At 36.7% G+C, this 27,725-nt stretch overlaps 3 protein-coding genes and 1 pseudogene across 4 annotated transcripts; 3 read left to right on the top strand and 1 right to left on the bottom strand.

Annotated features, from left to right (window-relative positions):
• The first annotated feature begins 730 nt into the window (after positions 1-730).
• On the top strand, positions 731-7,397 carry LOC8269958 (calponin homology domain-containing protein DDB_G0272472). Its single transcript, XM_048370891.1, has 8 exons — positions 731-1,006; positions 1,122-4,233; positions 4,321-4,479; positions 4,606-4,785; positions 5,006-5,200; positions 5,844-5,942; positions 6,019-6,597; positions 6,794-7,397. Exons 2-8 carry the CDS (start codon positions 1,195-1,197, stop codon positions 7,124-7,126), a joined length of 4,584 nt encoding a protein of 1,527 aa, XP_048226848.1. The 5' UTR covers positions 731-1,006; positions 1,122-1,194; the 3' UTR covers positions 7,127-7,397.
• Positions 7,398-10,541: 3,144 nt separating this feature from the next.
• LOC8269959 (squamosa promoter-binding-like protein 14) lies at positions 10,542-16,877 on the top strand. 2 transcript variants are annotated; one of them, XM_015720006.3, is made up of 11 exons: positions 10,542-10,988; positions 11,406-12,011; positions 12,234-12,427; positions 12,511-13,355; positions 13,487-13,561; positions 13,676-13,783; positions 13,869-13,986; positions 14,230-14,365; positions 14,448-14,592; positions 14,687-15,289; positions 15,792-16,877. In XM_015720006.3, the coding sequence occupies exons 2-11, from the start codon at positions 11,428-11,430 to the stop codon at positions 16,203-16,205; spliced, it is 3,222 nt and encodes a 1,073-aa protein (XP_015575492.2). In that variant the 5' UTR covers positions 10,542-10,988; positions 11,406-11,427; the 3' UTR covers positions 16,206-16,877. The 2 variants fall into 2 exon arrangements, with proteins under 2 accessions (XP_015575492.2, XP_015575485.2); XM_015719999.3 differs by having other exon boundaries at positions 11,390-12,011.
• Positions 16,878-17,017: 140 nt separating this feature from the next.
• Positions 17,018-20,036, top strand: LOC8269960 (annotated as a pseudogene).
• Positions 20,037-20,046: 10 nt separating this feature from the next.
• On the bottom strand, positions 20,047-21,675 carry LOC8269961. Its single transcript, XM_002510702.4, has 2 exons — positions 20,873-21,675; positions 20,047-20,741 (listed from the first exon to the last, which is right to left on the bottom strand). Exons 1-2 carry the CDS (start codon positions 21,249-21,251, stop codon positions 20,254-20,256), a joined length of 867 nt encoding a protein of 288 aa, XP_002510748.3. The 5' UTR covers positions 21,252-21,675; the 3' UTR covers positions 20,047-20,253.
• Positions 21,676-27,725: the final 6,050 nt, after the last annotated feature.

Here is a 27,725-nt window from a genome sequence, read left to right as displayed (position 1 = left end):
TTTTAAAATATTCTACTCAATAAAATAAAAATTAATGAATCAACTTACTAAAATAAAAAATTTATTAATTTATATCATTAATAATTATATTATTAAATACAAGATAATCATTTATTCTGATTCATAAATTGAACTATTTTAAATATATGATCATATATATATATATATATATATTAACCTAGTAAATTAAAAAATTCGTAAACACCATTAAAAAAAATTATAAAAACTATCAATAATATATAAAAAATTAATTTCAAAATAGAGAAAAAGAAATTACTAGTATAATATGAATAATCACACTGAGAATTAGAAAACTAATTTTTTAAATAAAAAAACTACAAAGTAGTTTATTAGCCATTATAGATAAAGAGTAATTAAGATGTGAGATGTGAAATAAGCAAAATGGTGCGAGGAGATTAAAAAAGAAAAAAGAAAGAAGAAAAATCTAAATATGGCATAAAGGGTGACGTCATCACAGCAGTGGGAATGGCGGGTATTCTGTTAAGACTTTTTAGAAAGACACATGTATAGGATTAGAGAGATAATACAAGTGTAACAGTAATAATAATTTTGTTTTACCCAAAACAACATTAACTATCTGTCACTCTTAAACATAATAATAATAAACATTATATGAATTTTACATAAGAATAGCAATATTATAAAAATAAAAATAAAATTAAAGATAGTAAAATTGAGGAGAGATAAAAATAAAAACGTGGAACTGGAAGGATTCGTTCTCAAGTTCAAACACAAAGAGCCAAATATAAACAGGAGTCTATTAAACTTTCTCTTCTTCCCTCTCGCCAGCTGTTTGTTTGTTTTCCGATTTCTTTTTTTCTTTTCTCCTTAAGATCTCCCTCTCTTTCTCAAACTCCCCATAACAAATTCTTCCCATACCAAAACCCTAAGATCCGTACATCCAAATTCACCGCATTGCCCTCCTCTATTCCCTTGATCCCTCGCATTCGCGCTTCTCTGATCCGGAGCCACTTCTATGCTTCAGGTAATTGTATCTGATCTTTCCATCATCTTCATTTCGATGCTTGCGATTCTCCTTAATTTCTTTTCTAATTCACAAGTGCATATTGATCTGAATTATATATACTGTGTCTTTGTAGCTTGTTTGATTTGCCTGTCGGTTGTGCGATCGTATAGCTGAGAGAGCTACAGTTTTAATTATATAACGGTACAATGACGGAGGATGTCAATATTGCGAATGTGAACGTTTCAACGACTGAAACGGAGGAGAAGTACGGATTGGACATGAGGGAGCACCGGGATCCACCGACAGCTACTGCTGCTCTTTCAGATATCAATGGAGTTAAGGAAGAGAATGAGAATGGGAAGGGAAATATGGAAGATGATCCAGATGCCTCCTATGTTTTTGTAGGTGGAAATGACGTCGATGCTGATACTCCGGATCGCCCTGCCAAGTCTGAGCTGGCCGGCAATGTCGGTTCCAGTGATAAGGAAGTTGATAATAAGGTTGCTGAACCGGAAGTTGTTGATCATAACAGTTCTATGCTAGAATCACATCCTGATGCGAAAGGAGAGGATGGTCCAAAGGAAGTTCCAAATGGAACGGTGGTCATTGAGACTCATGAGCTGGATGGTCAAGATTTGGCTGTAGACGTACAAGGTACTCAGAAATCTCAAGTTCCTATTTCAGAGCCTATTGGGTGTGAACCTGAATTGGTGCAGGATACTGGCAGTGATGCCAAGGCTGAGGAAGACAACCTGGATTCAATTGTAACTCCAGAATTTCAAGTCAAAAGCAGTATGGATGTTGCTGAATCAGAGCCAAATCAATCTGGTAACACTGAGGTCACAAGCAGTAAGAGTATTGCTGAATCAGAGTTGAACCAATATGATAATGACGAGGCCCTAGAAAGTGCCGGTGTTTCTAAATCAGAGTCAAATCAATCTGGTAACGTTGAGGTCACAGGCAATACAAATTTTTCTGAGTCAGAGTTGAATCAATCTGGTAATGATGAGGTCATAGACAGTGCCTGTCTTGCTAAATCAGAGCCAGTTCAGTTTGGTAATCTTGGGGTCACAGACAGTGGGAGTCTCTCTGAATCAGAGTTGAACCAGTCTTGTAATAATGAGGTCCTAGGCAGTGCCAATGTTTCTGAATCAGAGTCAAATCAATCCGGTAAAGTTGAGGTCACAGGCAGTATGAACATTTCCGAGTCGGAGTCAAATCAATCTGATAATGGTGAGGTCATAGGTAGTGCCGACGTTTCGGAATCAGAGTCCAATCAATCCGGTAAAGTTGAGGTCACAGGCAGTATGAACATTTCTGAGTCGGAGTCAAATCAATCTGATAATGGTGAGGTCATAGGTAGTGCCAATGTTTCTGAATCAGAGTCAAATCAATCTGGCAATCTCGAGGTCACGGGCAGTATGAATATTCCGGAGTCCGAGTGGAATCAATCTGGTGATGATGAGGTCATATGCAGTGCCAATCTTGCTGAATCAGAGTCAAATCAGTCTGGTAATGTTGGGGTAATAGGCACTTCCAATGTTGCTGAATCAGAGTCAAATCAGTCTGGTAATATTGAGGTTACAGGCAGTGCCAATGATACTGAATCAGAGCAGACTCAGTCTGGTGTTGGGGACAAGGTTGAAGGTGACAGCAAATTGAATTTGGTTACAGATAGAAAAGAAAATCAGGATTTTCCAGTTTCTATAACCGAGGACGTTCAAAATAATAATGTTTTGGACTTGGATCAGGAGGTGGAACTAGTTGTATTGACCAACAATCTTCCTGTGAACAGTCCACAGACAGCATCTGAGTTGGAGCAGAATCTTGAAACAGCTACAAGCCTAGTAATTACTGAAGTAGAATTGGGAGGAGCAGAAGCTGCTGATGCCTCTTCAGTTGGTGAATATACCAATGGATGGTCTGCTGGTCATGCTGAAGGTCATGTTGCAGAAAAGGATGTTGCTAATGACTTTGTCTACGCCAGTCAAAACACGAATGAGCAAAACGGCTGTTCAGAGGAGGTTGAGATCTCAGTTCCTTCTGATGCTGAAATTGGTGGGAATGAAGCCTCAGCATTTTCTGATGCTGAAACTGGCAAGGGCTTTCTAGCTGCAGTTGACAATGATGCAATTAGTGGTCCAACAGATGACTTCATTGCCTCTGTAGTACAATTAGATTCAGAGGCTGTTGCTGATCATATTACATATGAAAATGGAGGAATTTTGCCTACTGATCATGCTGAAAAAATTGATTTGCAGACTGTTGTTGATGACTTGACTCATGCCAGTCAAACCTCACCCAAAGGAAATAGACGTTCTGAAGTTGTCAAATCTCTTTCTCATGATAATGGAGCCATTGAAAGTTATGAAAGTGATCCAGTTGCTCCTGCTAGTGATACAGCATTGAAATCATTTGTTGAGATTGGGGATTCTTGTCCTGTTGACAATACAGAAATACGTGATGGTATGGAAATGGAGACTGTGGTTGAGAAGTTAGATGTTGATAGCAGTGGAAGTCTCAGTTCTCATCCTGTTAGTGTCAGAGAAGTGGTGATTGAGCCTGAATGTGATCTTCTTACAAATGATAAAATGTCAAGTTCCCCAGGTAATGATGCAAAGCCAGAAACTGATAGTGATTCAATTGCCATTGTATCTGAAGAAAAAGTATCTTCTTTGCCAAGTGATGAGGTGGATTTAGAAGCCGAAGTTTCTGGTGCAGCTGCTAAATGCGTTGGCAGGAAACCTGTATCAGCTGAGCATTCTGTTAGAGAGGCCGGTTTAGGTGATTCAGTTGAGGATCCAGTTGATATGAAAGCAGAGCCAGAAGTTGAAAAGACAGTCATTGATGACCACCATGCATCTGAATCTGAGAATCTGCCTGGCTCTATTGTTACTAGTCAAAGTACCCTAAATTGCATGCAGGTTGATATTCATGTTGAAGACAGAGGAAATGAGTTTGTTAGCATTGATAGTGATGAAAAAACACCTCAAGAAATGGAGGTCACTGACGCTGTTAACAGGGAACAAGCCTCGACATCCTCCCCAGAAGGCTCTGCAGCTGATGCTTCTGATGGGCAAAATTCAGTGGTCGAGGTGGTGAAAAGGCCATTTTACTACATGATCAGAATTCCTAGATATGATGATGATGAAAATTTAAAAGAACAGATTAAACATGCTCAGGATCAAGTTGATGAGAAGACTAGAAGTCGGGATGCTATTCGAGCGGAAATGCAAAGTCAAAGGGTAAAGAGTCTTTGCAAATAATTTTATTACATGTTTCAATCTTGAATTTTGTTTCTTATCATTTGGTTAAAATTCTTGTATGACTAGGCCAATTGTAACAAGTATGGTGCTTCTGTTGCTGCTGCTATATCAGAAGAGACATCAGCGCGTGACTTGCTTAAAGCCAAACGCAAAGAAATAGACTCTGTTCTACTTGTGATTAATAAAGGGAAGAGTGCATCTGAACTTAAGATTATCGATGAGAAGGTATTGCATTTTGTTTATTTATTTTTCTTTTAGATAAATTGTCAGTTGTCTGGTCAATTTAAATGCTTTCGTATATATGAATGATCTTTCTCTTTGACCTATTGAAATTTTATGGTTTGCAAGCAGATACATGGTATGGAACACAAGATACAACATGAAACCATGCCGCTGAGAGAAGAAAAGAATTATATTCTTGAAATCAAGAAATTAAAACAAGCTCGTGAAAAGTTATTCTTTAATTTTGGTAGCCAGGGGGATGTTCAGGAGGCTATAGATCAGCAAGTCCAATTTGAAGAGCGCCTGAAGGTATTCTAGTTCTGGTTTCTCTCATTACTTAACATACAAGTTTGTATCTAGAACGAGATGGCAGTTGAAATATATCATGTCAAACATCATTATGCAGATCTGTTATTATTATAATAAAAAACTTCTTATTTACCCATATCCCAAGTATAATCTAGATTAGTAAGAACTCTCTTTGTGGTGTGGTGAGGTGCTGAATTGGTTATTTTGATTGAAAATTCAGATTTTAAGGAAAGAAGCGGACCTACTTAGAGAAAATGCTCTCAAAGCTGAAGCAGCCACCAAAAATGTTGAGAAGAAATATCAGGAAGAAAAAGCTAAACTAGGCGAATTGATAGGTCGGTTTAGAGCTGCTGATGACATACGGCAAGAAGCATTTGCACATCTACAGAGTTTGAGGAAAAGATTATACGACAAGGTACGCCGTTTCATGAAGTATTTGCACACTGGCACATCTATTTCAATGTGTCCGCATTCATACTTCATAGTTTTAATAATCAGGATTAGAAAGCAATTGTGGAGCTTATATATGATTGAGGTGGCCATATCCTTAGATTTTGTGCAATCTTACTTCTATTTGTTTTGATTGGAGCTAGGAATTTAAACCTGATGGAAGGAACTTCTATTATCTATTGCAAATAATAGGATTGCAACAATGAAGTAACCTGATATTTCTAGTAATTTTAAGAAGATCAATATGATTTGTTCATGTTCAACTGACATGGGTGTAAAGGCTTCTTCATTTGTTGTATTTCCTGCTACTAAAGAATATAGCTGTTTGCTTGTCATGGATAGGATCCTTCCACTCCACCACTTCTCATATGCATCTATAGACATTATTTATGTTTTAATAAAAATGTTAACCTTGATTTTGCCTTATTTTAATTCATTTATCAATCAGTTGTGAATTTTGTAAACGGCTGGATAAACTACATTTAATGCTGCATCACGTTTTCAGTTGCTTGTTTCTTGTGAAAATTTGAAAAGGACAATACCTGTAGAATAGATATCGGTTTCTGTGATAAACATAGATGAACACCAGTTTTTCATTTTATCTTCAGCATAAAAACTTCTACAAGTACAAGGAGGATGCAAAGGCAGCTTCAGATCTAGCATCCAAGGGAGATCAAGGAGAACTCCAATATCACTGTGTTAACCAGGTTAGTTAAACGGTTTATCTTGTTGCCTATATTTGGCAATTCATCCCTGATTTGCACTTACAAATTGCTGATTTAGGTGGAGAGAGTCATGGAATTATGGAACAACAATGATGAATTCCGGAAAGATTATATTAGATGCAACCTGAGGAGTACAGTGAGGAGACTTCGGACATTAGATGGTCGTTCACTTGGGCCCGATGAGGAGCCTCCTGTAATTCCCAATTTTGTTAGTGAAAGATTTGCCAGGAGAAATGTTGTACCGTCTATTTCCACTCTCCAAGAAGAAAAAATAATTGCACCTACGGAGACAGAAAATAAAGATGATAAATCAATAGCGAAGGTCAAAAACCCAACTGCTAAATCTAAAAAAACTGCAAAACATGCATTAGGGAATAGCATGGCAACTGTTTCCAACAGGGTTGAGATTGAAGAGGAAGGGGTAGAGGAGCATAAGCTAACAAAGGAGGAGGAAGAGTTAGCCAGGAAAGCTGAAGAACTGAGAAAAGAAGAGGAAGCAGCTACGTTGAAAGAACGTCAGCTATTAGAGGCAAAGACTAAAGCTAACGAGGCATTGGAGAGGAAGAAGCGAAGTGCTAATAAAGCTCAAGCCCGGGCTGAAGTAAGAGCTCGGAAGGAAGCTGAGCAGAAAGAGAAGGTAAATTCTACCCAATACACTGCTGCCAATTATGCCACTATTGCCATTTGGAGCACAAAACAATTAGTATAAATTTCTTGATGTACTAAGTATTACGAAATAGCCACTGGTCTTTTTATTTGTGGAATCTCTACTGTAAAGGATTACTCACCCCTCACCCTTGTGTAATGGCGCGCTAATAATAATTCTTGTCCAGGAAAAGGAGAAGAGGGCAAGAAAGAAGGAGAAAAGGAGGGCATTAGAAGCAGCTAATGGTAGCAATGAGGGAGAATCTGCTCCAAGTTCTGAAACTCCAACAGACACCAAGGAGTCTGAAACAATTGAGAAGCCAGTGGCATTGAGAAAGAGGTCTCAAAAGCCATTGCATTTTGCAAAGCAGACCAAGCCAAAAATAAAGCCCCCGCCACTTCGGAACAGGGGTAAGAGAAGGATGCAGACATGGATGTGGGTCCTTCTTACTATTACTATTATTTTCGCTCTATTTTTAATCGGGAATGGCAGCTTTTCTCTACGAAGGTTTGGTTTTTGAATACATACGTGATGAGTAAGTAGATAACCTATAAAGGTTTGGCGGGATCTTACTATAGATAGTTAGGCTATTCTTTATTACTGTCCAGTGTTTGCTGCGGTGTAGTTTGCATTTAATTAACTGTAAGTGGCTTTTACTTTCACACACTCCACTGATAGGTTGGCTTTCTAGTATATGGCATTTTAAACATTAAGTCTCCTGTATTGCTTCCATTTAATATTAAACGTAAAAATCCAATAAGTACAATGATTTTGGATTTCTATCTCTCACATGATTCTTGGTCTTTGTTGTAAAAGGACTTGGGGGATATGTTGTGTTTTTTTGAGAAAGGAAAGGAGCAATCTGTTTGTTTGCGCAGAAAACCAAAGTTTGTCAAATGATATGACATAAATACTCGTGCAATGGCATTTCAATTCTCAAGGACGGTTTTAAATTCTTAACTAGTTTTCCTGTTGAATCCTTCTCAAGTGGCAAAAGTACGTCATTAGGAGTGATAGTTTTATTGCGTGGAGTGCAGTACTTGAAGTAGAAGTCACACAAGGAGATCTCGTCAAGGCAGGCACCAATTCTTTTTCGTTATTATTATTATTTTAATTCTGCTTGTTTCTATTTTTCTTGGGAGCCATCAAGAGGGAAGACGAGTGTTTGGGCCTTCACCTTTTTACGGGAACAAAACTGAACTGTGTGCAGTGGAATTCATTAACGTGTTCTTAACCATCTCAACTTAAAGTTCAAGTATCAACAGTCGGTACTTTCGATGGAAGTTTATTGAATTAGGTATGCACGGCGGGGTGAAACCTTCCTCCCTTTTATCTCTCATTGCACGTAATAATAAGATGATAATTCTTCTCAGAGTCGGTGACCTAGTTTTTGGTATTAGAAGCCTAAAAATATGACTTATTTTTTTACTTAAATGCTTGGGTGCAGATGTACATATGATGTAACCCAAAGAAAATGCGATACTTATGGCATTGAAATGTTAAGCTAACATAAATTGAACTCGAACTCGAGATATTTAGGGCTCAACGTGTAATGTCTAAGTATCAGAGTGGGTGCCAAATTAAAGAGCCAATGCCCAACTATTAGAATACTTGCGAAGCTTACACCGGAAAAGAAATGGAAGGTGTAAAAGCTCAGAATTTGTAGAATGAAAGGTTCAGATCCAAAATCCTAACTTGTTGTTAAACACTATGATATAACATAGCCATTTTCCTTGGACTAGAAAATGTTAGCTATATGTGTCGCCTTAAAGATAAAAAGGCTGGCGTTAACCATGAAGCTCTGGAGAAATTATTTGACTTGAGGAAACCTTTAAACGAATTGGACATACATGAAGTAGGGCTGCCAATGGATTAAAAAGGGCATCACAGTAAGGTGGTTGGATGATGTACTAGTGCAGTGCATGGTGGTTGTTGATGGTCCAGTACAGTACTGTAGAGAGAAGGTAAGCAGATAATAATTGCAATGGGCGCCAAAAATCCACCGAGTAAAAAGCATCCGTACATGAAAACTCACATGGGTGTTTAGGTACCATTTTGGGCCCACTCTCGGACCATTTCTACATCTCTCGCCTATCGAAGTCTGTTCGGACACAATCATGATAGGGATGGTCAACTCTTTCATAACACTGGTATAGTATAGTGTTGTGTTTTTAACAGATCGATGAGAAAAGCAGTAGAAAGTTTTTAGGGCTATTTAAGTATTGTTAAGATCATTATTAGTGTGTTAAGGAGTGGAGTGGTTAATGTGTAAAAACTTTTGTTCAAGTGGAAAAAGGGTTATGGTCCGGCACGACAGCAAATAGGATGGCTTGATGTAGCGGCAAACAGTAGAGGAAACCATGTTGTGTTCGTCTCGAACAAAATGAATCACGACATATTCATATTCAATAGGACCACCACTTCCACAGCCATGGACCTCCCCTTTCACCTTTCTTTCCTTTTCTTCTATATTTCCCCATAAATAATTAATTATCAAATGATAAGATGTTTAGTAACTGATGATGTCAAGTTAATGAAAGCCGTAAAACAGAGTACGTCGAACAAATCCAAAATGGATAAGAGATGTCGAACAGCGTTTAATGAAACGTTAACGTTAGGTTAGGAGCTGGAGGCATGCAATACAAATCTCACAATCCCACTAAATGCATCCTCCTTGTTCTATTCCTTTTCCCATATACAATACAGCTGGTTCCCACAAGTCACTCTGTCCGGACGATACCGCCACCGCCGCCGCCACCACTCCTCTTTCCATTTCCCTCTCTTCCTGCACGCGCTCTGTACGGGGACAAATCTGTACTGACGATTGTGTGCCAGATACTTTTTAGGGATATTTATGTCATTTTCCAGTTTAATTTTTGTAGGGTAAATTATTACACACAAAATCCAGTTGTATTTTCTTGCGTAAATGCTTTTTCTTTCTTGTTACTAAAGAGAGAAAGTAAGAAATATTTGAGTAGCAATTACGTGACGCCGCCGACACTATCAACGGACGCGGTTTCTAGTCGGAAACCTTACCCTTCTTCTTTCATGCAAAATTCCATTTTCAGCTACCACTCTTTGTTATTACAGGTTAACCTCTTTAAATTAATATTACACTAATTAATTAATTAATTTTTTTATTTTAAAAACTGTCTGCCATTATTACCAATAGCGGTCTCTCTGTATTATTATTTAAAAGTGCTTAATATAAATTCTTTTAATTTAATTAATATTTCAAATTTAAAGTAATAAAAACTCTTAAAATTTTAGATAAATATAAAATTTCTTCTCCAATGCGGATAAAGTCAAAAGTGAGGACTATAATTTTCTCTGTTGTTTTGTTAATATATTTGTTTAAGGTGAGTCCAAAGTAGTTTAGCAAATAATAAAATCATCACGCATAGCATATGATATGATGATGCTTTGACATTGAGGGCTTTTTTAAAATAATTAAATTGATAATTCAACATAAGTTGCTATACAATTAATGAAAATTAAAGGTTAAGTAAACTCACAGTATACTCCTCAACTTAATCTAAATGATAAATGACTTTAAATATTTACAAATACAAAAATAAAATTTGTATAAGAAGGAGGATGGGAGTGGTAATATGGTACGAAAAGTTTGGTATCACATAATATTGCCATTGGTGGGTGGCATATGTTTATGTTTATGTATACCTAATTAAAATTTAAATTCTACTTTTCCACCCCATGAAGAAAAACAACTAATTTACTAATCAGATGAGATCAAAAGGAAGAGTCTGGGATCCTTCGTTGAGGTCCGTGGGCGGCTCCATCGGTAACCCTTTCTTTATTTTTGCTACAATTTACAGTTTACGACCCAAAATACGGACAAGAGAAAAAAGGTTTAAAGATGTAACTTAAACATTTATAAAACAATATAATAATGAAGGCGAAACAATAAATATTTAAATACCGTAATTATTATTATTATCGACGAACCCAAATAAAAAAGAAAAAGGAATAGCTTCTGTAGAGAGACGTCTTCTTTCCTTCCATTTCTTTCTTTCTTTCTTTGTGGGTGTGTTTGTGTTTGTGACGTCGGTGAGTTAAATAAGAAGAAGAAGAAGAAGAAGAAGAATTAACTGTTTTTGGATGGGAAAATTGTCGTCTCTATCTGTTACCGGATTTCAGGAATTTACTTTGCCTATGTGATTCATCGTGGAGCTTTTCTATTCGACCAGCTTTTTTTTTTTCATCTTTTTCTTAATTTTATATTTATATTTTCAAGGTATTGTTGTTGTGGTGTTTGGGATTTGGAAGCTGTAGATCTGAGGTGAAGAGTAGGTTTTGTATTGTTGGAAAGGCGGGATTCGATTACTGTACTCACTAAGGCAGATATGACCATTCTCTGAAAGGTATGGAATTCATTACCTTAGATTTCTGCACTTCACTTAGCTGCTCTTTTTTTTTTTTTTTCTTTTTTTCTTTGGGTCAATCCATCTATCGTCTCATTAAATCGTTTCCTAAGAATTCTGCATATCATAATTAGTGGTTTCTTTGGAATTTTGCGTGAAAAGAATTTCTAAAATATTAAAATGGAAAAATTTGTGCTTCAACTGCACAAGTAGTCGCTTTGGTTACCAACGTTGACTTGGATGAATAATGAAGATTTACTATTTCTTTCTTCTTCGTTTCTTTTTATTTTTGATTCTTCCCCTGCTTTTCTGATCTTTCTCTGCTAAGCTTTGTGGTCTGAAAGGAATATGAATTTCTAGTGTTTTCTGATCAAGTTTTCCGTTTTTGGCTTGATTTATAGGTTTCTCTGTTGATAGGCTAAATCTTCTATACTGAAAGATGGAGGAGGTAGGGGCACAAGTGGCTTCTCCAATATTTATCCACCAAGCGCTTTCTAGCAGATTTTGCGATGCGGCTTCCATGGCCAAAAAACGCGATCTTTCCTATCAGACTTCTAATTTTCAGCACCACCGCTTTCCTCAAAACCCTAGAGACAATTGGAATCCTAAGGCTTGGGATTGGGACAGCGTCAGGTTTGTTGCCAAACCTTTGGATGCTGACACCAACGTTTTGCAATTGGGAACAGCATCCTCAGACCACCAAAAGAAAACTAATGCTTCTGTGAATCATAATTTGACCTTGAAAAATGCTCCTCCTGCTGGAGATGAAGATGATGGCCTTCGCTTGAACCTTGCTGGAGTCTTTAATGCTGTTGAGGAGCCTGTTTCCAGACCCAACAAAAGAGTCCGCTCTGGATCTCCCGGCACAGCTACCTATCCAATGTGTCAGGTTGATAACTGCAAGGAAGACCTATCTAATGCAAAGGACTATCATCGCCGTCATAAAGTTTGTGAGCTTCATAGCAAATCTACTCAAGCTTTAGTTGGTAAGCAGATGCAGAGGTTTTGTCAGCAGTGCAGCAGGTTCTCTTCTCTTCATTTCTCAATATTCATATTCTTGATTTTCAAACATCCTTTTTGAAAATAGAACTTTATTTTTTGTTTCTCTGTTCTCAATCTCCCGTCCAATTAAATTGTAGAAATTTGCCTGATTGATTTCTGATGTTTTAGCGTTAATTGCTGATGCAGAATCTGAACTTACTGCTTTAACTTAACTTGTATCTAAACCTTCACTGCTTTGTGCAGGTTTCACCCACTATCTGAGTTTGATGAGGGGAAAAGAAGTTGTAGACGCAGGCTTGCTGGACATAATCGACGAAGGAGGAAGACTCAGCCTGAGGATGTTACCTCACGCCTTCTACTCCCTGGAAATCGAGATACTGCCAGTAGTGCAAATCTAGATATAGTTAACTTGTTGACTGCTTTGGCTCGCACTCAAGGTACCAGGGTTTTCATGATGAATTGAGATTCTTCTTTTTCTTTTCTTCTTCATATTATACTGAAACTTTAATTGAAACTACAGGCAAACATGCGGACAAAAGGATCAATGCCTCATCAATGCCAGATAGAGACCAACTCATTCAAATTCTTAGTAAAATAAATTCATTACCTTTGCCCATGGATCTCGCTGCACAGCTGTCAAATATTGGAAGTTTAAATAGGAAAAATCCTGAACAACCATCATCAGAACACCAAAATAGGCTGCTTGGAACTGCATCTTCTCCATCAACCATGGACTTGCTTGCTGTTCTTTCAGCAACTTTGGCAGCATCTGCACCTGATGCTCTTGCATTTCTATCTCAAAGGAGCAGCCAGAGCAGTGACAGTGAGAAATCTAAATTGACTTGCGTTGATCAAGATGCTGGTCCTAATCTACAGAAGAGACCAATTGTAGATTTTCCTTCTATGGCTCTTGAGAAAAGCAGTAGCTGTTATCAGTCTCCAGTTGAAGAGTCAGACTGCCAGCTTCAGGAAAGTCATCCTAATTTACCATTGCAGCTATTTAGCTCCTCACCTGAGGAAAGTAGCCCCCCTAAACTGGCATCTTCTAGGAAGTATTTCTCTTCTGATAGCAGTAATCCGAGTGAAGGGAGATCTCCATCATCATCTCCTCCAGTTATGCAGAAGTTGTTTCCACTGCAGAGTAATGCAGATACTGTTAAGTCTGAAAAGGTGTCTATCACTAGAGAGGTCAATGCCAATATTGAAGGTAGCAGAAGCCATGGATCTATTTTGCCCCTTGAACTCTTTAGAGGTTCAGACGGAAGAGCTGTTCAAAGTTCATATCAAAGTTTTCCGTATCAAGCTGGATATACATCTTCCTCTGGTTCTGATCATTCACCTTCTAGTCAGAATTCTGATGCTCAGGTAGCTTGGTAGTTGGATTGGGTTTGAGTTCTACCTTTTTACTTTAATTTTCTGTTCTTGCATGTTAAAGAGTATTAATTCTCATTGCTATGTCTTTAATGCATCTCCATGGTTCTATGATTCCTTAATAGGATCGCACCGGACGAATAATCTTTAAGCTCTTTGATAAGGATCCCAGTCATTTTCCCGGAAAACTGAGAACACAGGTTATATTATGGCATCATATTAAATTCTTTTGGCAGTACCTTTTATGCAATAGGGATGGAGAGTTTTTGCTTTGTCAATTACTCTAATAGTAGTTGGTTCTGCTCTTGTTTCAGATCTACAATTGGCTTTCCAACAGTCCATCTGAAATGGAGAGCTACATAAGGCCTGGTTGTGTGGTTCTGTCAGTTTATTTGTCAATGTCATCTGCCAAGTGGGAGCGAGTGAGTGAACCTACTCTGACACATATTAGGAATTTCAATATAGCTTTATTGCTAACTATTTGCAGGGTGAATTTTGTTCTTGCAGCTTGAAAGAAATCTCCTTCAGCAAGTTGATTCTTTGGTTCAAGATTCATATTCTGATTTTTGGAGAACTGGAAGGTTTCTATTGCATACAGGCAGGCAATTGGCATCGCATAAAGATGGTGCGTGGAATAGATGAGGGTTGGGTCCAGCCCCCCCTTTTATCTTTTAACTGTTAAGTTTCTCTTGGTGTGAAGCATAAGCTTAGGCTCTTTAACTTTTTCAATACTGACTTATCTGACCAAGGAGGAGCAACCATTCAGTCTTTTGTTAGAATCCCGAACCAATGTGTCTGTGTTCTTATATGAATTATGAAGAGTGGCATAACATTAACTGTTCAATCTTTTTATGTAATAAATATTCAGGAAATATTCGCTTATGCAAATCATGGAGAACATGGAGTTCCCCTGAGTTGATATCAGTGTCCCCAGTGGCAGTTGTTGGAGGGCAAGAAACCTCTCTTCTATTAAGGGGAAGAAATCTAACTAATGCTGGCACCAAGTAAGCAAAACTACCCTCTTCAGCGAATTACTTCTAGTTGTCCTTCTCTGTTCTGAGAAATGTTAATTTGCAATGTATACAGGATTCATTGCACTTATATGGGGGGATACACATCAATGGAAGTCATGGAATCAACTTTGCCAGGAGCCATATATGACGAGATAAATATGAGTGGTTTTAAAGTTCATGGTTCACCTCCCAGTTCTTTGGGTCGTCTGTTCATTGAAGTATGACTTTGAGTTATGTTTAACATTTCAAAATTAGATATGCTGAAATAAAATCCTTGAGACTGATGCATGTGACATTTGCTAATTCTTACAGGTAGAAAATGGTTTCAAGGGCAACAGTTTTCCTGTAATAGTAGCTGATGCTACAATCTGCAAAGAGCTGAGACTCCTCGAGTGTGAGTTTGATGAGATCTCTAAAGACTGTGATATCATTTCAGAAGAACAAGCTCAATACTTAGGTAGGCCAAAGTCAAGGGAGGAAGCTCTGCACTTTTTGAATGAACTTGGATGGCTATTCCAAAGGAGGAGAGCATCATCAGTATATGAGATTCCAGATTATTCACTTGGCCGTTTCAAGTTTTTGCTCATTTTCTCAGTTGAAAGAGACTATTGTGCGTTGGTCAAAACAATTTTAGACATGCTGGTGGAAAGAAATATGGGCATGAGTGGGCTATCAAAAGAGTGTCTTGAAATGCTGTCTGAAATTCACCTTGTGAACCGAGCTGTAAAAAGACAATGTCGGAAAATGGTGGACCTGCTTATCCATTATTACATTAATTGCAGTGAGCTTTCCTCAAAAAGTTATATTTTCCCACCAAGTCTTGCAGGACCTGGCGGTATCACTCCTTTACATTTGGCTGCTTGTACCTCGGGTTCAGATGATTTAGTCGATGCTTTGACAAATGACCCGCAGGAGGTAATTGTTCTTTCAGGTTTTTGTTCATCCTGTTATCAGTGCTGATATGAGAATTTTATTTTTTTTTTAATTTTTGTTGCCTTATCTGTGCGTTTCATTTGGGATTGAGAGAGGGTGGGGTGGGTGGGTGGTGTGTGTGGGTTTGCACAAGAGGATGGCACTATAACTTGAAGGTAGGATCTCTACCCAGAAGTGCACTCTGGCGCTCCCAAGTAGGTTGAGGTGGCCGACCGAGGACAACTTAAATATCCACTTTTATGTATAACTATTTAGAGACATATTCTATTCGAGGATCCTAATTGGACTGTACAGTGTATCTCACCAATTCATAATGGCATGATTTGATTGTGATAGTTGGAAGTCCTTGCTTGGTTTGGGATTTTGGGTTTTGGGTAATGGGATTTGTCAGATAGGAAGTTCTACTATAGTGGACATTGAGTATGTTCTTTGCTCTTTATTTCTACTGGAAATAATTTATTTTGTACATGTTTTCTTTCTGCAGATTGGACTGTCCTGTTGGAATTCTCTTGTGGACGCAAATCATCAGTCTCCATATGATTATGCTACTATGACAAACAACCACTCCTATAACAAATTGGTGGCTCATAAGCACGCTGACAGAAGAAATGGCCAAGTTTCTGTGAGAATTGGAAATGAGATAGTTCAATCACTGTCTTCAAGAATGATATCAGACGTTGAGCAAGAGCGTAGATCTTGTGCAAGGTGTGCCACTGTAGCAGCAAAATACAATAGAAGGATTATGGGTTCACAAGGCCTTCTTCAGCGTCCCTATATTCACTCAATGCTTGCCATTGCTGCTGTCTGCGTCTGTGTCTGCCTGTTCTTGAGAGGTGCCCCAGACATTGGCTTGGTTGCTCCTTTCAAGTGGGAGACATTGGATTATGGCACCATTTAGTGAGAATATGGACCTTGTTTTTTGGGGGAGAGACAGATGAGTCCGAAGAAATAAGCTACTCGGTAGCAAAAGAACTTTCAAGCAAGTAAACATGTGTTCCTTTAAGTTATATGTGGAATTGAAAAACACGAGCGGAGCAGCTAGGGCAAGGGGGTTTTGGCTGCGAAAGAGTGGATGAAATAGGGGCATCTGAGACTCGCATCAAATGTGGGCACACTGAGTTCTGTGACGTTACAGGTTATGCCCCTTTCATTGGAGGGGAACACATGATATATTTTCTGAATTGTAGCAATCTTTGGCTCTAGAGACGCCGAACAGGACGCAGCAGTGGGCAGAATTGTGGAGCATCAGGTAGGTTTGACTCGGCACTGAAAGTGAAGCGTCAGGCTCAGATTCAGGGTAATGGAAAGCAAAAGAAGAAAAAGGGTTTCGTTAAGAGGCGGCTTCTTCCTTTTTGATATATAATTTATATTTTTTTTGAAAAAAATCTTTTTGGCCCTAGTTTCTTACAAATGAAAGAACTAAGTTTGAGGTATTACTGACAATGTATTTGAGATTTGTTTACTGTAAAGTTGGTCATTAGGAGGATCAATCACAGAACTAAAATATTGTATGATGAAATAGTGAAATATTTGTTAAAATTATATTTGGAAATAAAGAGGTAATTATGCATGCCCCACCTGGTTCCATGCTTGCCATAGAATAAATAAATCAAACAATTTGTCAAAGACTGCATATTGAAGAGGTTACAGAATAATAGAATAGCATAGGGAATATTCCTTTTCCTAAGTCATGAGTCCTTATGGTATTGAATGTGACGCATTTAAGTGCGTAGGTTAACAAAAATGGTTCTAATATCACTGCAAACACAGGTGAAATTTCCCCAAGGAAACTTCTTCAATGATCGTATAAAAAATAAAAAGAATAATAAATTTCATCTTAATGCTTCTGTTATTGGCAGTTGCCAAGTGACTATTGCCATTGGCATATGTTATCGCCAAGCGGATAAAACCGAATAACTATACCTACCTTCTTATATGGAAACTGCCCTCTGTTGAATTCATTGACAACAACTAATTGTTTTTTTTAAAAAAAAAAGATTTTCAATTTCTGCGATGATACTTATGATCCTCCTATGCTTCTATTAGGCCCAACAAGCAACATACCGCTCCTCAACATTTCATTGCAAAGGCAGTTGATTATCACATTGTGGGTTGCAACCGGGGCATGCTCCAATTGGTACAATCAGGCAATCATACTTGACGATGTTTACTCCTTTCCTGATACTCAGAGCAAGTTCACAGCTTTTGGCTGCGACACCAGTGCTTTCATGTCTGATCCTGACGGAAAAACTTTTCAGAGTGGGTGCGTTTCACTCTGCACTAACATTTCAAATATCATTGATGGATCTTGTTCCGGTATAGGCTGCTGTCAAACTTCCATACCAAAGGGTCTCAGGACTCTGCATATTGATTTAGGAAGCTATTACGACCATACTTTGGCATGGAATTTTAATCCCTGCAGCTATGCATTCCTTGCAGAACAAGATTGTTTCAAATTCAGCTTGTCTGATATTTGGAATCTCAGTAATAACAACCATTTAACTTTCCAAAACCCTACTAGTGCACCTGTACTGCTTGACTGGGTGGTTGGCCTGGAGACTTGTGAAAAGGTTGGAAAAATCCAACAGACTATTCTTGTGGGAGAAACAGCTACTGTTCTAACTCAACAAATGGCCCAGGATATCGCTGCTACTGCAATGAAGGCTATCAAGGAAACCCATATCTTCCCCATGGATGCCAAGGTAAAGCATGCCTTCTTTTTTTTTTTAAAAGAAAAACCTCCATTTTTTGTTATTTTAAAGAATGATAATTCTTACTATTATTAAAGCAGATGTTGATGAGTGTGCTGATCCGGAAAACAAACCCTGTGAAGGAATATGCATTAATACACCAGGGAGTTACTTCTGTGTTTGACACCATCGATGATGGTGAAATAGATGGTGTCCGCTGTATTCCTGCTCATCAGACTCAGTTCCCAATTTTACAGTTTACTTTAGGTAGATCTCCTGTAACATCCCTGTATGTTTTCTCCTTTCTGTTTTTTTTTTTTTTTTTGGAAATCTTAAACATCACATTTAACACATTGTTCTTATCGAGTTTATTAATTTAGGGGTTGGCGTAGGAGTCTTGTTTCTGCTCATTGCTGCTTCTTGGATGTACTGGGCCATCCAAAAAAGGAAGCTCATCAAACTGAGAAAAAAATTTCCAGCAAAAATGGAGGACTATTGCTACAGCAACATCTTTCCTTGCGGGAAAGATCAGTTGAGACTACAAAGATCTTTACAGCAGAAGAGCTTAAAATTGCTACTGACAAGTTTGATGAGAGCAATGTTCTTGGCCGCGGAGGTTATGGTACAGTATACAAGGGAATTCTTGCTGACAAGACTGTAGTTGCTATTAAGAGGTCAAAAGTAATTGATGAAAGTCAGATTGAGCAATTTATAAATGAGGTGGTTATCCTTTCTCAGATTAATCACAAAAATGTCGTAAGATTATTGGGATGCTGTTTAGAAACTCAAGTTCCTTTACTTGTTTATGAGTTTATCACCAACGGTACTCTCCACCATCATATCCATGATTGTTCATTTTCTTGGGAGAATCGGTTAAGAATAGCAGCTGAAACTGCAGGAGCGTTGGCCTATTTGCATTCTGCAGCCTCTCCACCCATCATTCATAGAGACATCAAGTCCCCAAATATCCTTGAGGACAATCATCTTAGGGCAAAAGTATCCGATTTCGACGCTTCAAGGCTGGTTCCTCTGGACCAGACTCAGTTAAGCACATTGATGCAAGGGACATTAGGCTATTTAGATCCGCAATACTTCCTCACTAGTCAATTAACAGAAAAAAGTGATGTTTACAGCTTTGGGATAGTGCTTGCAGAGTTAATGACTGGAAAGCAGGCATTGTTATTTGACAGACAAGAAGAAGAAAGAAATCTTGCAATGTATTTTATCTCGTCAATGAAAGAGAATTGCCTTTCAAACATACTGGATGATCGAATTTTCCAAGAAATGAATGATAACCGGATAATACAAGTAGCTGAACTAGCAAAAAGTTGCCTGAAAATGAGTGGGGATGAACGGCCGACAATGAAGGAGGTCGCAATGGAGTTAGAGGGGCTAAGAAGCATCCTTGGATAGAAGAGGAGCTGAATTTTGCTGAATGCTTGCTAAGACAATCATCAAAGTTACAGAGTGGAAGTATGGGTGAGGGTGATAGTATGGTGCTAGTTGAGATTGAGAGTGGGCGTTGATGGCTTTTAAGCATCTTTACAATCTTGCTGCTCCCTGGTCAGATTCTCGTATATGATTAAGCCAGCATCATATTAGATAATAGCCCATTGTAATATTCCTTTATTTATTTTAAAGTCATAAAACTAGATTAACAGCACTAGGCAAAGAGAACCCAAGGATCATCCCAGCAGCTGCAAAGAATCATCAAAAGAAATTTGTGACAGTCCAGATTCTTAAGATAATGTAGTTATCCTCAAAATTTCTCTTTCTCCAGCTCCTTGATGATGAAAATCCAGAATCTCTCATACAGAAATTAGTAGTTATCTCCATATTTTAGTATATTTTGTTACTTGCCCCTGCAGCTTTCTCGAAATCTATACAGTTAATAGGAAATGCGATACTGTTGCTTTACTTCGTAAGATCATCAGAAACAACATCTTCTATAACTGCAAGGCAGGTCGTCGATTCAGGTTGATTTAATTTGCAGGCTATTATATTGAGTTGTCTGCCCGTGGACAAGATGAGGGCTGTAAACACATTCCGTTAATAAATATAAATAATTAAGTTTTATTTGACACCAAATATACAATCATAATTATGGGGGTAATCACACAACATACACACTTTGTATCATCAACCTACAACTGAAATCCGCTCAGCTATAAACAGTGACATAAATAATTACTTTTTTTTTATATATATATATATATCAGCGAGTTGAAATAAGCTTATTTTAGACTGCAAATTCATTTAAGATGGAGTCGGAGGTCTTCTAGGTCTTCCTCTTGCAATACTTTGAATAAAGGCTTCTCCAACCCCTTCACCGATTCCTTCTATGAGACCTCCGATAAATTCAATAATGACCTGAGAGGCAAGCCTTGCTGCAGTTCCAAGCATGCTGGGCTTTTCAACGCCCTTGAACCCATTGGCTAGAAGGCCATTTACCATATTCTTCGCACACACTGCGTGCAGATGATACTCACAGACTGTGCACCGAAAAACTCGACCTGATCTCTTGGCCCTGTTGCATTCTCCACATACAAAAACAGGGTCCCCGTTCGGTGAGCTCATCGCAGGGAGGATTTTTAGTGGGTGTGGATGGACAGAGATGTTGATTTCATTAGACAACATAGCACAGCAAGGATGCATCTGATAACTACAAGCGTTGCATCTGAACATGTACCCTTTGGCAGATTTTCCACAAACATCACACTTGGATTTTAAGATTCCACCTTTAACTGTATATATTATATATGGACATTTCATCACAGACAACAAATTAATTTTAAAAATAAAATTGGGAAAGTCAAGCTAAAAGATAAATTCCTGATCAGAAACGTCAGGAAAATTTGTAAGGTGTAATATTCACCTGGTTTGGAAGCAAATAAAAGTTGGTGATGAATATGGAGAGGATGGGTGTTGAGCTGTTGAGAAGCAAATCCGCAGAACTCATGTAACTGAAAATTGCATTGTTGGCAGATCAGCCTCTTACCTGAACCGTATTCCTTGCAGCCTGAGCAGGTAAAGAGGTCAGATAGTTCAACCTGATACAACGGGTGTTGGGGGTGACCAAAATGAAGTATTTGTTCTCCTAATATAAGTTGAGGAGAGGTAGGGAATTCAACCAGAGATTGACTTTTGGGGGGATATGTGGTCGGGCGAGGAGGGTGATTTGGGAATTCCATTAAAGGTGACTTCTTCAGGCGAAATGATGTCGTCTTCTTCAATGGTCGGGTGTTCATCATCATGGCTGCTAGCTTGTTTCTTCTCGCTATTGGATTAGACTTGGTGGAGCAAATTGCACCGCTGATGGAGAATATTTATTATGCTGTAAAGTTTTCGGCACTATTAACTATTTGCAGGCCATGCAGAAAGAGGATGTTACCACTCACATGCATCTTCCATTCGTTTCATGTGCTATCACTGTTCCATTATGAAATAAACATAAAGCAAAACTTTTACACTAATAATTGAAATTCGGCATATGTTTATACGAAATTTTTCACTTTTTTTTTAAAAAAGAAATTAACAAAAAGAAAAAATATAGATTATATTACTTTCTAAATTGATTGACTGATGTTCCAATCATTTAACCAAAACTTATATCCACCTGCAACATATGCAATCATCTGCAAACAAGTATGTGACTGTTTTTGTATAATTCGATAGGTTGTATATACGAGATTAATTAAATACATTGTATCAGAAGTGACACTGCAATTGGCACGAAAGATATTAACTGAAATCAGGAACAGCGAAAATCATAGATAATGTAGGAGTCATGTTCCTTGGGAAGCAAGCAGCAGGCTAGGACCCAGAAATAGTTTGGACAGGATCGGTGTAGGAAGAGCAAAAGAAATGGATGCCCAAATGCAGCAAAGTCAAGGTTGCTTTTAGCTTTAGTCCATGCAAATGATACGTAACAACCTTTTCTTGGTTTTCCCACTAAAACTTCCTTCCCTTTACAGAGCCAAGAATCCAAATCCCCCAACAGAGAATTAATATTCGATTCTAAAGTATAAACAAGGAAAACTCGGGCACCTTTTTCTTTCTTTTTTCACATTATACAAAATCGAAAATAATTTGCCAAGATTCACTAAAGAAAGAGATGTGCACTCAAAAAATCATTTTCTTTGTAGTTTCTGAGTTGTAGAGCATCTTCGTATACATATGAATTTTAGTTTTTAATAGGACACCTTTCTCGATCGTTTTGACAAAGAGCGACTCACGGCCAATTGTTTGTTTTTGGTTTTTCTTTTTATAAACAAAAAAAAAAAAAAACAGGTGCTCTACTTTCAAGACTGAGTAAAACACAAACGAAACTGAAAAAAGGAAATGCATATTCGATTGTGCAACCAAAAGCTGTTTTGGGAGAGCAATTATTTCAAGTTTATGGCCGTTGCTTTCAATGGCCCGGGAAGATTAAATTTCTGATTTACAGCCATTCTAGAGTTATCCAAAGACTGAGGGATGTGTTGTTGAGAAATTACCAAGCATTAAATATTGCACATGAAATTCTGTGGAATTGTGAGCCTTCTTTGAGGACAGGATATTCATAACGCAGGTGGAGGCCTGTGCAGTAGCTCGAGCCCTAATTCTAGAAAACCCTAAAGATCCGTTGGGCTAGTGCGAAGATGCCCTTTCAAAGCCTACTGGCTGCTGCTGCTGCTCGTTACTCCATGAACCCCAAGCATATACGTTATTTATTCCATCTTTTACTTTCGCACGTTAGGATTTACTTTTTTACTTTTTATAATTTCCGTTTTACGCTGACATGGTGTTATTAGTTTTCTTTTTATTTTCTTTTTAACACTTTTTTTAACTTAATACGATTTCTTTTTACAGTACTTTCTCATCTTCTGATTTTTCTTTTCATTTTTTTTTTTTGAAACTTTCCTCTATTATTTGAAAATCGACGATTAATTTATTCATGCAAGTAGTTTCTTTTCCAATTTTAAATTGTATAACTTTTATTTTCAATTTAATTCACAAAGTTTTACAAATTTAGGTTTCTCTTTTTCTACTACCGGTAAAGACTTTGGCATTGTGGGTAATTCAAAACTATATACTCACAATTTCTTCTACTACTCGTACGACTTTGGAGCTGAGGTTTTAAAGAAGAAAAAGAAAAAGAAGTTTAAAATCTCCTACTAAGTATGATAGAAATTCTCTTATTAAGAAGAAGAAAGTTGTTGATGATTCTCATTTAAAGAAGAATGTTGATTTTAAAAATACGAAAAGAAAATATTGATGCTAGTGGTAAAGCTGTCATTTGTGTTATCTATGAATGCATTCTAAAGATTTGATGAAATGCAAAACAATTACAATAAAAGAAAAAAAATATATGTATAGTTTGAGAGTTTAGAGACTTAGAAGATAAAAAGAATATAAAATAAAAAAAATGAGAGAATGAGATTAAAAAAAAATTTAGTCCTAAGACCAAAACTCCATATTATGCTTTTTTTTTTCTTTTGCTTTATTGTTGTTGATTTGATTTTAGTTATTATAATGATAATGCAATAAATATTGATTATCTACTCATAATATACTTGAGTATACTATATATTGTTAACTGTATTTCTTATTGTAATTTTAGTTTCTCTTATGTTTGCTTGAAAACTATGTTTAGTTAATTATAATTATTGATTAAAAATTGAGGCAAAAAGTCTAGGTTACTTTTTTATTCGTGTAATACGATCTTGTTATATCATATTAATCTATGCGCAGGATAACTAAAGTTTTAGATTTTAAAGAAGTAAAATGTAAATCTTGTTATATTGTTTTTACTAAATCTTTAGAAAATTAAAATGCATAGTTTTTTTTTTTTTATATTTTCTAGTTTTACATATGTATAATTTCTTTTATGAAAAAAATGAGGTGTAATTGTGGTTTTTAAACAACAAGCTTACGAACATCGGAAAATGTTACGATCATGTTATTCTTTTATGTAAAATTTAAGAAAAATAAAGATTTTTTATTGTGACTTTGAATTAGGTAGTAAACTCAAGAAGGTGGATCTGACAAAGAAGAATTAGATGATAAATTTGATGTAATTGTCATATGATTTTTTAGTTAACACATTGTACACAAAAGATGATTAGAGTATATTTAATAGGAATTATGATCATGTTTAAATTTGAAAAATAAAATATATCAAAGATGATTTTAAAATTTGAATGGAGGAAATTTAGCAAGAATTAGTGTATTATATACTTGAAATAAACTCATTATATATTTACTATATACTCTTTACCGTATTCATTTAGGTCAATAATAACTATAGTAAAAAGCCATCTTTCTAACAAAGCTCACTCAAAAAATAATAAAATAATATTGTCATTGTCTTTTATTTTATGTCTCATTTCTTCCCATTCTCACATAACCAAGAACATGATAAAATGATGTTAATAAGAGCAAATAAAAAGAAAAGCTCATCAATATTTAAAAGAAATTTATTGTACACTTAATGAAACCAAAATCTGAATGGAAAAAACTCAATGAGAATCGGAGTATTATATACCTGAAAGAAACTCGTTATATATTTAGTATATACTATTTACTGTACACTTTTAAAATTGTCCTTTAATAAAAGAATATCCTTTACATCAAAATTTTTATATCTCATATTTTCTTCTCAATATCCATTGTGGTGAAAAAAAAAGTAAGTATTGTTGTAATACCTTTACATGAGAAAAATATAAAAGATTATTTCATAATCAGTAACACTCACAGTATAATATAATTGAAATATAATAATTATATACTTATTATATACCTTTTACTGTTTACTTTTAAATATATTTTATATACTTATTGTAAATATATACATTTTGTATACCTGCATATACTTATTACTTCTCAATATATGAATTTTATACAACATTATATATGAATCAAAAATTATTTAAATATTAATTTTTTACAATTTCATGATCCTTCTCTATATACTCACGGTATACTTTTTTCTCCTAATATATACTTATTATATACTTATTGTATACTCATTATATAATCTTTACTGCAACTTTTAAAATTTATTTTATATTTTATTTTAAACTACTATTTATAATCGATTATTGATTTATTCTTTGATTTTTTTTTATTTACATAAATATAATAGTCAATACGGGTCCTATATATATTAAAAACACATGAATTTGAATCTATTTTTGTAAAATTTCAAAAGATATACTTATAGTATACCTCTATATACTCGTTATATAGAATTTTCTAGAGATAAGTTTTGGTTACTTACTTATCTTCATATCTGAGAATTTAAATTCTTTAATCATCTTATTCTACGTATAAATAGTTAAGTAAATCATATAATATATGTAATACCCCGAATTTTTATATATTTAATAATGAGTTTTTATTTAAGTTAATTTTAGCTTTATTTTTATTCGGTTTAATTGGAATGATTTAAATACAAATTTTGAATGTTCATGTTAGATAAATAAATGAGTTATTTTTCCATATCCAATTAGTTTGATTTTTAAGGAGTTAATTAAATAATTATTTGAGGAATAAATTATATTTTTATTTGGTTATTCAAAATTTTCCCAAATGCATATTTATATAAGTAAAATTATATATTGAAAAATTATGGTAGAATTGTAAAGGATGTTTATAAAAGAATTTTGGGAAAATTGGTATTATAATTGATTAGTAGTATTAAATTTTAAGTTGAAAATTGATTATTTAATTTAATTGTGTGTTAGGACTAAATTGGAACTTTATTTTGGAATAAGGCTAAAAAGGAAAGTTTAGGAGTTAAATTGGAATTCTGCAGGACGAAATTGTAAGTAATTAAGGAAGTTGAGGGACCAAATTGTAATAAGGAAAAGTTAGGGGGCCTAATGTCGATATTGAAAGGAATGGGATCGGGGAAGAAGAGAGGTCGGGAGAGAGGTGCGGAAGAAGGAGGCTGGGCCGGGCCAGGGCGCCAGGCGGCCAGGCTGGCCCAGCCAAGCGATGGCGGCGGCTCAGGAGGAAGATGGCTGAATCTTCCTTGCCGCCGTGCGGGCTCTTCCGGCGTCAGTGACTGTTGATCTTGGTGCCGATCGACTCCTCTCGCTCTTGGCTTTGTTTTGGCGGCAGCGGTGTCGACAGTGGTGGCCGGAAACGGAAGATCCGGTGGAGAGAGAAAATGGAGGCAGCCGAGGTTTTTCAGCTTTTTCGGCGAGCTCCGGCGGAGGATGGACGATCGGAGGACATATCCCGACTCTCCTCAGCTCAAGCTTCGCGATGGCACTAGTTTCGTGGCAATCGGGCTCCGTTTGCAAATCGACAGCCGAGATCGTCCGCTAATCTCTCCGGACGATCAGTTGTCAGATCGGAAAATTGGAAGTGGGAATCATCATCAGCGCGTCGTTGTGAGTCCGATAGTGTGCCCAGATCGTCGATCGGACTCCGGCGGCCGGAGGCGAGTCGACCGAGCGTCTCGATAATTTTCTCTGGCCGTTGATCTTGGAAATCCTTTGATTTTAAATTTGTGTCTATTGGTTTATATTGAGTATTTGATGATATTTGTGAGTCAAAAATGATTGTCGGTCAGTTGCCTGCCTCGTATTTTGTGTTGTGTGGCGGAGTCGGGAAAATAGTGAAGTTTGGGGACCCGATTCCTGTTGTTTTGAATTGTTGGATATTTGAAGTGTTTTTCTAGCAGGTCCTGGACCCGTTTCTACGGGGGGTAATGTCCGTGTTGTAGGGGAGGTTCTGCCGGATTTTCGGTAGAATTCTCCCGAGTCGAGATTCTTAGACAGTCAGTCTTAGGAGTCTAGACCTAGGATTAATGACCGATTGTTTCAGCGTTTTAATAAATTATTTTCCGTGACTAGATTGTCCGTTTGTTCGGCTCGCTCCAACCGAGGCACCGGAGCAGAGCTAGGAGGTCGCCCAATCCTGTGAGTTAAAGTCATTTAATCATTGCACTATTGCTAAGTCTGATTTAATATGCTATTTTGAAAGTTTATGTATAATATGGTTATTAGTATCGCAACGTAAATAATTTCACTGGACTATTAATTATTGAAAATAATATAAATATTATTATTATTAACGTTATAATAATACATATATTATTATTTTATCGATACGAATTGCACGTTGCCTTATCCTAAATTTTTAATCTTTATTTCGATATGTGTTGAATGATTTTATTAAACAATGATATTTATTAAATGTGATTATTGCGTTTTGGGAAATGTGGCTTTCGTAGAACATGCCACCCGGTGGGTTGCATCAGGACCGCGTGCGCACCGGTAATGATCATGGACATAAGGTTATTTTGGATTTGTTTGCCCTGATCGAGCATTGCTCTTTGGGCTGAGTTCAGTTGATTGCCGGAGTTAAGGTCCCGGATCGAGCGATGCTCTCTGGGCGCCGGCTTATTTGGAATTCAAGTGTTCAGGCTGGAGGTAAGGACCCTGATCGAGCTTGCTCTCTCGGCGCCAGACCTGTTGGATTAAGAGAGCCGAAAGGCTATTAGAATTTGGGATTAGGGTTCTACTGAGCCACTCGTCTCGTAAAAGTAAATATATATTTTTCTTTATTTATTTATTATGGTATGATTATAATGTGGATTGTATTTACGTACATGGTTTGATATACTGATTTGAATAATCTATGTTTTCTGAGAAGAAGCAATAGTCTCTAGATTATTTGATTTTAACTCACTCTCGAGACTGACAGTCTCATTTTTACTGTTTTTTTTCAGATTC

Source organism: Ricinus communis, chromosome 2 (assembly GCF_019578655.1).
Source record: "Ricinus communis isolate WT05 ecotype wild-type chromosome 2, ASM1957865v1, whole genome shotgun sequence".
NCBI classification, from domain to species: domain Eukaryota; kingdom Viridiplantae; phylum Streptophyta; class Magnoliopsida; order Malpighiales; family Euphorbiaceae; genus Ricinus; species Ricinus communis.
The sequence above is the reverse complement of the archived record's forward strand: the minus strand, read 5'-3'. Positions and strand labels throughout refer to the sequence as shown.